General features: G+C 46.9%; 1 protein-coding gene across 1 annotated transcript; it reads right to left on the bottom strand.

Moving 5' to 3' along the window:
• Positions 1-11,581: 11,581 nt before the first annotated feature.
• On the bottom strand, positions 11,582-12,926 carry LOC119571142 (proline-rich protein HaeIII subfamily 1-like). The gene is made up of 3 exons (XM_037918587.1): positions 12,507-12,926; positions 11,782-11,868; positions 11,582-11,593 (listed from the first exon to the last, which is right to left on the bottom strand). Exons 1-3 carry the CDS (start codon positions 12,924-12,926, stop codon positions 11,582-11,584), a joined length of 519 nt encoding a protein of 172 aa, XP_037774515.1.
• Positions 12,927-15,303: the final 2,377 nt, after the last annotated feature.

The raw sequence follows: 15,303 nt of genomic DNA, 5'->3' as shown, positions 1-15,303 counted from the left end.
GAGGGGTTGTTCAGTGGGCAAGCAGGCGGGAAATGTTAACTGCATCTGGAAGACTGAGAAGTAAAAAAAAACATTCCAATTAAAAAAACACATAAAAAATCGGGGGGTGGAACGTAGGAAAATAAAAGAGATGGAAAAATTGCATACTGTTTTAACAAATGGATAGATACAATATTCAAATACTAAAAACCAGTGAGACAACGGGAAAAGTAAGGGAAGTTAAAAAACTAAAGAAAAAAAGACATTTTTTTTCGGGAAAAGAAAAAGGAAAATTATGTAGGGAATGCTAGATTCTCAAAAAAACTGAAAATGCCTATTGGGTACCCCCAATAAATGTCGCGTTAAAAAAGTCAGAATAAAAACAAAACCTCATAACAAATATTTACAATGTCGCCAACCATTGAAAGTTTTTGAAAAAAAGAAATTTTTTTTATAAACTCTCCAAAGAAAATTTTAGACACAACCCTAACAGAGTGAAAATAATCATGGGAGACTCAACGCCAAAGAGGCAAAATTATCAAAAAAAATTAATCGGGGGAAATTACCCTTGGAGATATAAATGAAAGAGGTGAAGTTTTTTATTGTTCTGTAGAACAAAAATCTAGTTATGCCAACACATTGTTCCAACACCCCCCAAAAGACCTTGTACACGTGGTTTTCGCCAGACAAACGAACCGAAACCCAAAACTGACTACATTGTGTTAACCAGAAATTGAAAAGTTGTATAAAAATGCCAAGAAAAGACCTGGTCCGATTGCAACATGCCACCAAACTAACTATCGATTTAAAATAAGACTCAAAAAGATGAGTGTCCAACACCCCCTCTAAAGCTCGACTACAAAACTCTTGTAACATTACAGATTACAGTGTCAAAAAAATTTTAAATTTGCCCAATCAGTGTGAAGATAACACCAAATGGGTTTTTGGGAAGAAGGAAAAAAACTCCTGCTGAGCGTGCTTAAACCATGCCAAAAAAAAAAGACAAATTCCCCCGGAATCTAAAAAACACTAAGTGAAAAATTTAAACAAGGGGATCCACAATCAAAAGGGGATCAATAATCGTTAAAAAAGTAAAATTTACAAAAACCAAAAAACAAAATTCAAAGATTATTGTACGAATAAAAAAAAATATTTTAAAGAACATTTCCGAAATGGAAAAAATGTTTTTATCAATAGGAAACTAAAGAACTTACCCCGGGGGTACGAAAATTTCATGAAAATTTTAAAACCCACAAAGGAAATATCAAAATGAAGTGGACTAGAAAAATATTTAAATAACATTTCCCGAGAATGGAAAAATGTTCTATCAAAGGCAAAAAAAGAAATCTACAAGGAGTACGAAAAATTACATGAAATTTTAAACCCACAAAGGACACTATCAAACTGAAAATGGACTAGTTTTTTTTTTGATGGAAAAAAGTCAAAAATAGATGGAATCAAATTGTTCCAACCTATACAAAAGAATAAGATCAACAAAAACATTAATTAGACTCAAAAAAGCGAAGATGAAACCTCGCCCTGCTAGCGAATTAAAAACCTAAAAGAATTAAAGAATAACAAGAGCCGGGAATAGATGAAATAAAGCAAACTAAACAGAAGCTGGCAAAAGTGTTGAAACTACTTCTAAAAACTTTTTACAAAATTTAAAATGAAAAAAGAGGGCCGAAGACTGGGTAAATCATCTTTACTCATCCCTTAAAAAGGTGACGCACTCCAATGCAACAATAACAGGACAATTGCTTTAAATAAGCCCAAGCAGAAAAAAAAAAATTAAAAATTTTGTTGAAAGAATTGAAACGAAAAGCAGTTTTTTCGCCGGGAAAAAGGTTACCAAAAACCCAACCCTAAATCTAAATTGATAGAGAGAAAACAGAAAAACTCAAAAAGACCTAACCTGTGTTTCCGATTACTCAAAAGCTCGGGAATAACATGAACGATATAAAATTTTCCAAAAACACATCATTAAAACTAAAAAAAACATGTATGCCCAACAACAAGCACTATAAGAACTACTTGGGGGTTAACGAATTTCGAATAAACCCAAAGGAGTACGAAAGGGTTGCATTCTGTCTCCCGCCCCTTTTTAAAAATTTCACGCCAGTGGGTCCTTCTCTTTTGCGAAAGTGTGTTAACATAAAAAAGGATGCCCTGGGATGTTTTAACATAAAGGGCCCCGGGGCAAACAGACGCGCTGGAAGGAGGGGAAAAACAACCCGGAGACGGAGTTGGGTCTGCTCCTGTGAAGCCCTCTGTTCCCCTTGTGCCCTGATATTCTTTGTTTTGCCCTGTTAAAACTGTTCGTGCAGTGAAACATGCTGGTTTCCCCTGTTTTTCCTATAAAAGTGTAGGAAAAATAATTTGTGAAAATAAAGGAAAGACTTCTTTTTTGTTTTTATTTCGTGCCCGCCTCGCCACGTGGCATTTTCCCCTCATGGGTTCTGGGACGCTGTGGTCTCGGTGCCTCTTGGAGCGTTAGTGTTCACGACCCTGTAAAGCACCCCGTTGCCAGCCTCCCTTGTGTTGGTGGGAGAGACGAGGCGGCGGCATAACAAATGGTGTCAGGAGTGGAATTTGTGATATTTGATAGTGAGACGCGCCGTTTTCATGTCGTCCAAAGATGGGGGGCAGCCATGAGGGGAGGAGGCTATGACTGAGGAGGCACGAGTGGGGTGAACCCGAGCCAGATGGCCCTTCACTGCCAGGGGCCCGGGTAGAGGGAGGAAATGGCAAAAAGGGCAAAGAGCAGGCCAGAGGGCAGGGCAGGCGCACCATCTCGTCGGATGTAGGAAGGGAAAGGCAGGGGAACAGTTTGCCACTTGTTGGGTGCACAGGCAATTTTGCATCTGTGAAGATGGAAATCAGAGTACCCAAAGGCCTGCAACAGCGTGAAGATAAAATGATGGGGGAGGGGCAGACTCTAAAGGGCGAGGTTCAGGGCCTGAGGGAGGAAGTGAAGGGGGAAAAGGGGGCGTCACGGGGTTAAAACGTTGCAAGCAGAGAAGGCAAAAAGGTTCTGGAAACAGATCCAGAGGTCAGTTTTACTGGGGTTGCCTGGGGTTTTGGGGCGGAAACCCCCGGGCCCCCGCAGCGTCGTGTCGCAGCCAGTGGTCGCTGCAAAAGGGCGGGGGGACCCATCGGAACCGCTCCCTTAGGTTAGGTGGCGGCAAACTCGGCCCCGGTAACCCCCCTTTTTTTCCCTCCCTCCCCCCTTCCCCCCCCCCGGGCGTGTTAGTTATGGCACGGTTCCCCACCCCGCACCCCCGGCCTCCAGACATTCTGGAACGTAAGCCAGTGAGTAGAGGGGAAGGGGCCCTGGGAGGCATATTTCGCTAAATTTGAAATGCGGGCATCGCCCGGGTGGAGCCAGGAAAAAAGGGCCCTGACGGTACAGCGCTAATGGGCCCCGCGTGGAAGTATTGGGCCATCTCCGGCCCCCCACATGCCTCTTAACCAGCGTGGCGAGGCTTTGAAACGCCTTTTTCGGGCACCACCACCGGGCCGGGAAATATCGGGCCCGCTTGAAGAAGGCGGACTCTGAGCGGGCGAACACGTCCCCAGTGGCGCAGGTTTTGGGGAGGCGCTGAAAGGATTTTGTACCCTGCGGCGCGGAAAAATTCGTGGTCCTGGCCCGCGTTTCTTTGTTGACGCTTTGCGGGACCAGCGCTCAAATCACGTAAAGCAGGCACACCCTGAGGACCTGCAGGTGGCGCGGGCGGGGGCCCGGGGGATTTTTCGAGGCCTTCCTAAGGAAACCATGGCCGGGGCCCTGCTCGCCCGCCGTGACCCCCGGGGCCGGAAGGAAAATGGAGAAAATACTTTGGGGAAAGGGGGCCCCGAGAATTTTCCCAAAGGTTTGTTTTGGGCTGCGGAGAGGTGGGGCACAGACGTAGTCAGTGCAGGGGGAGGGGAGAACACGTCCTCTCAACGGGGGTTTTCTGGCCTTCCGCAGCGTGCAAGGACTGGGGTATGGTCACCATCCGAGCGCATGCCCTAAGGCTGGAAGTGGTACGGGGGAAAAAGGCGGAGAAGGGGCCGAAACCCACCGCCCTGGGTTTCCCCGGGTCCCAAATTTGGGGAAAAAACTCCCGTCGAACCAGCATGATGCGGTGGAGGGCTCAATAGAGGGGAACCATCCCGCCTGACAGGGGGACACGGGCTGAAAAACCCCTAGTGGGGCCCTGATATTTTTGGCCACTATGCGATTTCCCAGACGCACCACAGAGATGGTGGTGTCAGGGGGCTTTGTGTCAGCTAAAGGGGCCGGGGAGGCTCGTATTGGCGGGGGCAGCCGGTGCCCCGGCTCCGGGTATGGGCCGATCGACAGCACTGTTTGCTGGGCTTGACTCCTGAGCAGGAAAGGCTGTGTCGACCTTGGACGGAACGGGTAGGGTGCACGGTGAAGATGTGCCCTTGTTTCCCAAGGTTGGCTGTGCAAGGTAGTTACGGCTGGCGACTGCACCTTGCCCCAGGACGAGTCTAGAACCGGGTATGACTGTCAAGAGTGATGCGGGGATAGGGGGCCCTCGGGACCCCATTCAAAACCCACTGGCGAGGGCGTAGCGTTTGGACGGAGCCTTGTTGGACCGGGGGGGGGTTAGTTACAGTGTTGGTACTAACTTCCCCGATAACCCCGAAGGTGCCAGCGGGTGAAAAAGCTGGCACTTGTGAAAGTGGAGCGTCCGAAGAGTCGTCGGGAGCAGGGTTTTTGGGTGGGGGCCTTTGCCTATTCCTCGGGGACTTGGCGCACCGGAGCCCCGCAACCTGACAGAACACAGACAGAAGAGCGTCACCCCCTGTCTCAGTATGCAGATGTTTTTAGCGGGGGACTTGACCGGGGCCCACAGGTTGGGGTGAAGCACCACTTTAACACTGGAAGTATTTTTGCCCATCAAGACCCCCCCGAGTATTGCACCAACCCAGACGAGAAGAGATGCAGCGCACTGTCAGTGAGCTGGCGGCCAGGGGTGTTGAAGGGTCAAAACAGTCCATGGTCTCAGCGGTAGTCCTGGTGAAAAAAGGAGGGGCACACAAAACGCTTCGTGAAAACCCCGGGCGCTGAATGACATGACTACAAGGATCATACCCATTGCCGAGAATTGATGACACACTCGATGCTTTGGGGGGGGCCAGGTGGTTCTCCACACTCGCCCTAAATTGGGTTTTCACCGGGGAGAGGCGGAAGGGCAACCAAAGACTCCCTTTTTCCTTTCGGGAAAGGCCGGGGCAATTCAACTCATGCCTTTGGTCTTGCAACCCCCGGTTTTTTGAGCGCCTGTGGAGAGGGTATTGGAGGGCCTGCGGGGTGACGCGCTTGTTACTTTGATGACGTATCGTCTTTGGAGCACCTTCGAGGAGGAGCTGGGCGGCTGGAGGAAGTACTACAGCGGTTAGGAGGCCAACCTCAAACCCCCCCAAGAAATGTCCATGTTCCAGATGAGGTCCTTTTTGGGGGGGATGTAGTCATCAAAACGGTGTCGCACCCACCCACAGAAGGTGGCGGGGGTGGAAAGTGGGGCCCTTCCCACCAATGTGGCAAAATCAGGACTACCCGGGCCTGTGCACATACTCCCCCGCTTTGTAAGGACTTTGCCAGTGTAGCGGCTCCTTCCACCGACTTACACGAAAAGGGGATGCTTCCGTGGGGGAGGGGTGTCGCTGCATTTGACAACCGAAGAAGGCCCCGGTGGGGAAACACCGGGCTTGCCCTATCCGGACCCAAAGCTCCCTTTTCCCGTTGGACACTGAGCTAGTGCGGAAGGCATCGGGGGAGTTTTGTCACAGATAAAGGACGGGAAAGAGTATTCTGGGCCCACAAGTGCCAATTACAGGCCCAACGCAACTTTGTGTGAAAGGGAAGAGTTGTGGCGTGGGGAAGATCTCGAGCACTTTTTCCCATACCTCTACGGTCCCCCAGTTCACCATTTCCCGGGCTGACCTGCTGCCCCCACAGGGTTTTAAATCGCTGAAGGTTAGCAAAGGGGCACTGGCCAAAATGGTTAGGGCGCCTTGAAAGTAAAAACCCCATTCCACCCCCCGGGGCTGTCCATTGCAACGGACAGCCTGAGTCACGCCCGTGTATCTTTGCTCACACTGTGCCAAAGGACTCTGATCCTGTGTGCCCCCTCTGCAGGTGGGAAAGTCCCCTAAAGGGGGTGATGAGTGGCGTAAGGCACAAGTGAGGGCTCTGACCCCTTTCTCCCCTTGTCCAGTGGGTTTTAGGCTCTCAGTGGGGCGCCCATTGGGGGGCCCTGGTGCGGGGAGCCCCACCCCAAAATTCTGGGGACCTGGGAAACATTACGGTGGATCAAAGGGTTTGTTTTGTGAAGCGGGGTGCAGTTGAGTGAAATGGACAGTGACACGTGGGTAGTTGTAGTACCCCCAACCATGCGGTGAGTTGCTGAGGGAAATTACATGCGGTGTTACCATGGCCCTTGGGGGGAGAAAAAAAACCCTGACCGTCCCGTCAACGCTTTACTGGGGGGGCAGAAATGATGTGTCGAATGGGTAGAGCAGTGTGTGTGCAGGGGAAAAAGGGCCCCCCCAGAAAGAACCGGCCCCGTTACGGTGTACTGTTGGGCACCCGGGAAAGGGGGGCAAAACATTTCCGGTCCGCTGCCTTCACGCCACAAGGGAAACCCTACATCTGTGTGGTAAAGGACTATTTTTCAAAGTGGCCTAGGGTATGCATACCCAACACGAGGGCCCAGACCGTGGCTGTCGTTTATGAATAATTCTTACCCTTTTTTGGTGTGCCTTCTGAACTGCCTCTGACCAAGGGCCCTGAGTTTTTAGTCAGAGTGTTTCCCTGAGTGTTGCGAGCTGTTAGGGGGGCGCAAAAACGGACGAAAAACCCCTCCCTCCACTCCCCTGGTATGGTGGAGCGGTTTAACCCTACCCTTGCTCACATTAGCCAAATATTGCAGGGAAAGTCAGGAAGACTGGGGCGTCAAGCTGCCCCCATGCTCATGGCCTACCGGTCTGCTGTGCATGAGGTAACGGCTTCACACCTGCCCGACTCATGTTTGGCCGTGATCAGGCTACCCTGGATTTGGCCACAGGGCGGCCACCCCACGTGAACTTGCCAACGTCATATCCCGCTATGCAGGCCTGCAGGAGAAAAACCCGGGGGAGGGGCACCGCAGTGCGTGGGAAACTCAAGGTACCGGGCCCTGCATGAAAGGGACCTATGCCGGCGCAGAGGGGAATAGGTATCATAGGTGAAAGAGTGGGCTGCAAATCCGCGTCGGAAGCGAGGGGTCTCGCCGAAGCTACAGAGCCCCGGGGGGGGCCTACACGTGGAGCGGCCCTCTTGATGTCACCTATCGAATTCGCAGGGGCGAAAACGACCCTCTGTTGGGCCCCGTGGCCGGGTGTGCGTTTCCCTGGGGCCCCGGAAATATCCTGGGGGCCATGGTGAAAAAAAGATGAAGTTAGCCCCAGTGCGGCGATGAGGACTGGCAGACGCTGACCGGATGAGGGGCGAGCTTTGGACGGTGAGGGCGATGCAGCGATTCAATGGGGACCCTGAGCCCGGTCTTTGGGGCAGGAGATACCCCTCTGGGTGCCACGCCAAACTACCGCCGCCCAACCTCCCCAGAGAGACCCCCGCCAGACGAAGAAAACCGCGTGGTGAAAGATTTTTTTTTCTGAGAACTGATTTATTTAAATTTTTTTGTAGTTTTTTTTAGGTTTAGAAATTTTAGAGCACGGGTCGTCTGTTTATAGGGGGGGGATAGTGCTACGCATGGGTCTTTTTCCTGTGCGAAAAATGTTTTTTACATGAAGGGACCTGGGAAACATGTCGAGCTGGGTGTAGCGAGGAGGGAGGAAAAAGCCCGGGAGAGCGGTTTGGGGGCTGCTCCTGTGAAGCCTCGTGGTGCCTTGTGACCTGATATAAATTTGTGTTTCCCTGTTTAACTGTATCGTGCAGTGGACGCGGTTTCCCCTGATTGTGCCCATAGAAAAGTGTACGGGTAAAAAATTGTGCAAAAAAGAAAAACTGTCATCGTGTGTTTATTTTGGCCCTGCCCCGCCACCTGACGTTTTCCCCCTGGTGTTTTGGGGGCTGTGGTGCTCGGGGCCCTTGGAGCTGTTCATGTTACGACCCCGTGGATAACACGCCCTTGCCTAGCCTGCCTTGTGTTGGTGGGAAGAGAGGAGGGGGGGGCGTAACAAACATACTGTAAAGGGGCGCATCTAGTTAAGGGCCCGATTCATCTGCGAAAGGAAAATCCCGTAGGCAGGAGAGGGTTTGGCCAAGTTGAAAAGACAAGGGGGTCCCGTTCACTTCTCATGGGAAAAAACGAAATCAAAATGGAAGCCCAAAGGGAAGGGGAACTCCCAGGGCCCCGCGGAAATAGATTCCATTGCTTTTCCCCAGATATTTTTACCGGGCAAAGCATGAAAAAGTCGAGTCCTTTTATACATTAAGAAAAAAGACAGTAGTGGTAAGCGGAGAGATAAAACAGAGTAGTCAGCAGGGTAGTAGTGGTAAAGCAGGTGTGTGTGTGTGGGGTGTTTGTTTGTGTGGGGGTTTTTTTTGTGTGTGGTGTGTGTGGGGTTGTGTGTGTATGTGTGTGTGGGGTGTGGGTGTGTGTATGTGTGTGGTGGTGTGGTTTTTGTGTGTGTGTGGTGTGTGTTGTGTGTGTTGTGTGTGGTGTGTGGGGGGTGTGTGTGTGTTTTTTGGGGTTATATGTGTGTGTGTGTGTGTGTTGTGTTGTGTGTGGGTGTGTGTGTGTGTTGGTGTGTGTGGTGTGTGTGGGGTGATGTGTGTGTGTGGCGTGTGGGGGTGGGGGGGTGTTGGGTGAGTGTGTTGGTGGGGGTTTGTGTGGTGTGTGGTGTTTATTTTATATTTTTAATTACAAAAGATGAATATATAAAAAAATATATTTCTACTAATATACACCATAATATGTTTTATTTTGTTATATACACACAAAACATATATAGTATGTGTATCATGTATATAACATATACATTGTAATATGAAAAAAAATATATAATGTTTTTAATATACAACATGTTTTTAATATATATTTAATATATATATATTGTTTTATTTTGTGTTTGTGTTTTGGTGTTGTTTGGTTGTGGGTGTGGTGTGGGGGTTTTGGGGTTAGATAAAAGCATGTAAACACACATACAATATATTAAAATTATATATAATATATATATATATAATATATAATATATATATATGTATATATAATTTTAAATATTTTATATATGTATATTATATATATATATATTATATATTATATATTAAAAATTAGCATATACACACAATAACATATATGCAAAAATTTGTATTTGTTGCTTTTGCGTGTGCTAATGTATATTAAAACCCCATTAGAGATTCTCCATTCCGCGTGGAAGGTCCCTTGCCCCCGATGAGAATGGCAAGCACTTGCAGCGGGGGAGCGAGCAGAGCAAGCCATCCATCGTCCGCTAAAACCCCCCCGTTCTTGCCCACACCAAATGCGGGATTGGATTAACGTTGTGGAGAAATTCATATTTTAAAAATACAGCTTCAACTGGGGTATAAGATTTTTTAAGAATATTTCCCGAATTATTAAGTAAAATTTAAGCATACGCAAATAAAAGAGTTTTTTACAACAATTTCCTAGATATCAGGCCGGTCCTGCTAATTCATCCCTGATATTCTATAAAGGGTTGTTTAAGAGATTGGAAACACACACACGTGCAATTAATATTTTATATATAAATTTAATAAATATATATATTATAATTTTATATATATATTATATATACATTATATAATTTTTATATATAAATATGTGTTTGTGTGTGTGTGTGGTGTGTGTGTTTTATATATTATTATATATTATATTATATTTTAATATATATATATATATATATATATATAATATGTATAATATATATTATAATATATATTAAAATATATATATGGGTTTTTGTGTGTGTGTGTGGTGTGTGGTGTGTGTTTTGTGTGGTGTGTGGTCGTCTTTTTGTATTTGTGTGTGTGTGTGATATTTAAAATAAAATATATATATATTATATTATTGTGTGTGTGTGTGTGTGTGTGGGTGTGTGTGTGTGTGTGTGGTGTGTGGGGTTTGTATGTATATGTTAAACATTTATGTATTATATAAAATATTAGTATATATAAAAAATATAATTTTTATATTAATAATATTTAATATATATATATATATATAAAATTTTAATATATATGTTTATATATATAATATATATATATATATTATATATTATATATATATAATTATATGCTATATGAATTATATTATAATATATATATATATAATATAATATTTTTTATATAAATATAAAATATAATACAATACATATCCTATTTATTTTAAATTTATTTATATTGTTATATTTATTACTATATATTATATATATAAAAATATTTTTTATTTATTTATATATATGTGTGTGTGTTGTGTGTGTTTTGGGTGTATTAAATTTTGGTCTTATTTTTTATCTATTTTTAATATTTATATTCTATAATATATTGTGCCATATATATTTATTATTTATATAACTTATATTATTTTAAAATTTATTTTATAAACCTTCCCTACACCTTTTTTAATATGCGTATATACATTATATTTAATATATATTATAATAATTTTATATTTATTATATATATGTTATCTTATTGAATAGTGTGTATGTACTGATATTAATTTTAATTATATATATATATTTAAATTATATAAAATTATATATTTATAAATATAATATTACATGTATATTATATTTATATATAAAATTTTATAATATATATATTTATATTATATATATATGTATATGTATATTTTAAAATATATAAATACATATACATATTTATATTATATATATATATATAATATTAATATATATAATGTATATATACTGCATATAAAAAATTGTGTAATACATGTAATATATATAATTATATATATTTTATTTTTTATTTTATATATATTATATGTATGTATGTATGTATGTATGTTATAGTATATAAAAAAGTGTGTTTTAAATGTATATATTATATAGTCTACATATTGTTACGCCAAGGGTCTTTGTCTCTTGCGAACATGTGTTAACATGAAAAGGTGACCTGGGCATGTGTTAACATAAGGGGCCCGGGGGCAACATACGCAGCTGGCTGTGACGGAGGAGCAGAAGAACAGCCGGAATCGGTTGGGTGCTGCTCCTGTGAACCTCCTGTTGCCCTTGTGACCTGATAAACTTTGTTTCCCCTTTTATAAGCTGTATCGTGCATGTGACATGGGTTTCCCCCCGTATGTGCCATAGAAAATGTTGGGTAAAAAATTTGGTGTAAAAAAGAAAGACTGTCATTTTGTTTTTATCTCGTGCCCTCCTTGCCACCTGGATTTCCCCTGTGGTGTTCTGGGACGCTTGGTGCTCGGTCCTCTTGGAGCTTTTTCATGTTCAGCCCCTTGGAACGCGTCTGCCTACCCTGCCTTGTGTTGGGGCAGAGGACGAGGCGGCCGGCGAAAAAAATGGGGGTCAGGAGTGGGTTTTTGTAAATTTTTTGAATGAGATCGCCGTTTTATCATGTCGTTCAAAAGGCAGCCTGGGGGAGAGGAGGTATGAGAGGCGGGCACAGAATTTTAAGCGACCAATGGACCTGTTCACTCCCATGCTGGCCGGTTGGGGGAAATGCAAAAAGGGGCAGAAGGCAGGCCAGAGGGCACGCCCATCTCGTCGAGATGCGGAAAAGGAAGGCAAAAAAAAAGTTCTGCCAACTTGTTGAGGTGCTACAGAGCAATCTTGCATCTTGAAGAGGAAATCAGCATACACCGAAAAGGCCTGCAACGTGTGAAGATGAATGAGGGGGAGGTGCAGACTCTGAAGGGCGGGGTTTCAGGGCCTGAGGGGGAAGTAAAGGAGGAAAGGCGGCGTCACGAGGTAGTAACGTTGCAAGCAGAAAAGGCAGACGGGTTCTGGCAACAGATCCCAGAGTTCAGTTTTATGGGGTCTCCCTGGGTCCGGGCGGAAACCCCCGGGCCTCGCGCGTCGTATCGGGCCAGGGGGTCCTGAGAAGGCTGGGGCCCATCAAACCGCTCCTTTGGGGTTTAGGTGGCGGCAAAATCGGACCCCGTCAACCCCCTCTTTTCTTCCCCCCCCCCCCCCCCTTCCCTCCCCCCCGGCGTGTTAGTCACGGCACACTTTCTCCCCCCTGCGCCCCCAGCCCCGACATTCTGTGGGGCGAAGCCAGTGATACGAGGGGAAGGTGGCCGGGGGAGGCATATGTCCCCCAATTTAAAATGTTTGGCACGCCCAGGGCTGGAGGGAAGAAAAGGGCCCCTGCAGCTGGTAACACTTTAAAGGGGGCCCCCGCGGTGGAAGTGTTGGGGTCTCCCGCCATCCCAAAATGCCTCTTACACCAGGTGGGGGAGGTTTTAAAACGCCTTTCGGGCACCCCCCACCGAGGTATATCGGGCCCACTTAAGAAGCGGACTCGTGGGTGGCGAGACACTGTCCACTGGCGCAGGATGTGGAGGCGGGTAAGGGGGTCGACCCTGGGGCTGCGGAAGAAGATGGGGCCCTGGCCCGTGTTTTCTTTGTTGACGCTTGCAGGCCCACACGGGAAAATTACTCAACGGCACACCCGAGGCCTGCGGGTGGCGGGGGGGCGAGGGCCTTGGAGTTCGGGCTTCCAAAGGCAACCGTGGCCTAGGGCCACTGCTCAGCCCCCCGTGACCTCCGGGGGCCCGGGGGTAAAGTAAGAAGGGAGCATTTAGGAAAGGGGAGCCCCAGACTTTCCAAGGTTGTGTTTTGGGGTGCGGTGAGGAAGGGGGCAGACGAATCGTGTCGGAGGGGCGGAGAACACTCCCCTCACCCGGGCGGATTCTGATGCCTTCCGCATGCTGCAAAAACGTGGCAAGTTGGTCCCATCCAGGCATGTCCTAAGGTAAGGGATGGAAGGCGGAAAATCTGGAGAAGGGGGTCGAAACCCAGCCGTCCTCGGTTCCCGGGGCCCCGACTTGGGTAAACTCCCAAACCCGAGAGAGGTGGAGGGCTCAAAGATGGGGGGCCATGCCGCCTGACAGGACACTGGGGCTGAGAAAACCCTTGCGGCCCATATGTTTTGGGCCCCTATGCAAATTCCCCGACGCCCACAGAGACGTGTGGTGTCACGGGGCATTGTGTGAGCCAAAGGGGGCCCGTGGGGGCTCGTATTGGGGTTGGGCACAGGGGCAGCGGCTGCCGTGTATGTGGCCGATTGGACGAGCACTGCTTGCTGGGCCTTGACTACCTGACCAGAGTAAGGGGTGTGTCGACCTTGGGGCGGGAAACTGGTGGGGGGCACGGTGAAGATGTGCCCTTGCTTCCAGAGGTTGGTGTCAGAGGGAGTTTTCGGATGAAGACTGCACCTTGCCCCCGGACGAGTCTAGAACCGTGTCCCACGTCAAGAGTGTGCTGGGGTAGAGGGCCTTGTGGGCCCCTTCAAAACCTGCAGCGGGTGATGGGGAGGGGGTTGGGGGAGCCTTGTTGGACCAGGGGGGGGGTTGTTACAGTGTTGGGAGCTAACTTCTCCGATAAGGCCCAGAAGGTGCCCGCTGGTGCAAAGTTGGGCAATTGGAGGAAGTGGAGCGTCCAGAAGAATCGTCAGGAGCAAGGGGTTGGTTTGGGGTGGGGGGCCCTTGCCTGACTTCCTCGAGGACTTGGGGACCGGAGCGCCGCTAAACCTGGCGGAGGTGCACCGCGAGTGGTGGTAAGCTCAAAGGTAACCGGGGGCCCTATAAGGAGACCTAAAACCGCGCATGAGGGAAAATGAGGTACAACAAGGTGACGAGTGTGGGTGCATAACCCGCGTCGGAAACAGGCTCCGCCGAAGCTACAAACCCCTGGGAAGGGCCATACACGGTCTAGCGGGCCTTTTCTGATGTCACCTATCGAAAATTGCAGAGAGCGAAAAAACCGTCTGTTTTCCACGGGCCCGGGTGTGGCGTTTTCCCTGGCCGGGAACTATCCTGGGGCCATGGTGAAAAGTGACTTACTCCAGTACGGCGATGAGGATTGGCAGATGTGACCGAGTGAGGACGAGCTTTGGACGGTGAGGGGGATGCAAAAGACGTCAGTGGTGACCATGAGCCAGGTCTTGGGGCAGGAAATACCCTTGGGTGCCACGCCCAAACTACTGCTGCCCACCCTCCTCCCGAGCGACCCAGCGAGAGCAAAAAAGCCGCGCTGGAGAAAATTTTTGTGTTTTGAAACTGATTTACAATTTCGGTTTTCTTTTGTTTTAAAGAATTTTGTTTGTTTTTTAAAAAATTTTTTTAAATTTTCTGTAGTTTTTTTTTCAGGTTTAGGTTGTCCGAGCAGACGGGTCGTCTGCTTTATGGGGGGGGAAATGCTACCCAAAGGGTCTTTGTCTCTGTGCGAAACATGTGTTTTCAGGAAAAAGGATGACCTGGGCATGGTTTTAACTACGCACTGGCTGTGAGCGGGGGAGCGGAGGAACAAGCCAAGAGGGAAGCTTGGGTGTGCTCCTGGAAAACCTGTGTGTGCCCCTTTTGACCGTGTTGCCCTGTTATAAACTGTATCGTGCATGTGACATGCTGGTTTCCCCCCTTTTTTTGTGCCAAAAAAAGGGAGGGGGAAATAATTTGTAAAAAAAAGGAAAGACTGTCCCTTTTGTGTTTATCTCGTGCCCCGCCTTGCCACCGGCATTTCCCCCCGTGGTTTCTGGGGCGCTGTGGTTTGGGCCCTTGGACTGTTCGTGTTCACGACCCCGTGAATACACGCCGTCTGCCCACCTGCCTTTTGTTGGTGGGGAGAGACGAGGCGGGCCCCGAACAAAGATATATATATATATATATTATATATTATATATATATATATATATATATATATATAAATTTTTATTTGCATAAATAAAATATTTATAATATATATTAAAAAATTTTATACAAAAAAAATTTTCAAATATATATATATATATATTGTAAGATGGTTGTTTGGTCCGTAACGAGGAGCCCGACTTTGACCCACCCCCTGAAGTGAGCTGAAGCCTCTCGTGAGCGGAACGGCTTAGGACCAAAAAGGGTCCCGATCACTTCCCTGAAAAACTTGATACAGATCCGGGGCCTGTAAAAGGGTAGGGGGGCAGTGGCCCAGGATCCTACCAGGCTTGCATGTCCCGAGCGGGGGAAATATGAGCTGAAGCCCTTTGTGGCTCAGCCTATTTTTTAAAAATACGAAAAAAAAGAACTTAAAGGATACTGAAATGATAAAACCTTTTAAGGGCAAAAAGATACAAGAACCATAATAAAATTA

The sequence above is a fragment of the Penaeus monodon genome, unplaced genomic scaffold (assembly GCF_015228065.2).
Source record: "Penaeus monodon isolate SGIC_2016 unplaced genomic scaffold, NSTDA_Pmon_1 PmonScaffold_5294, whole genome shotgun sequence".
Taxonomy (NCBI): domain Eukaryota; kingdom Metazoa; phylum Arthropoda; class Malacostraca; order Decapoda; family Penaeidae; genus Penaeus; species Penaeus monodon.
The sequence above is the reverse complement of the archived record's forward strand: the minus strand, read 5'-3'. Positions and strand labels throughout refer to the sequence as shown.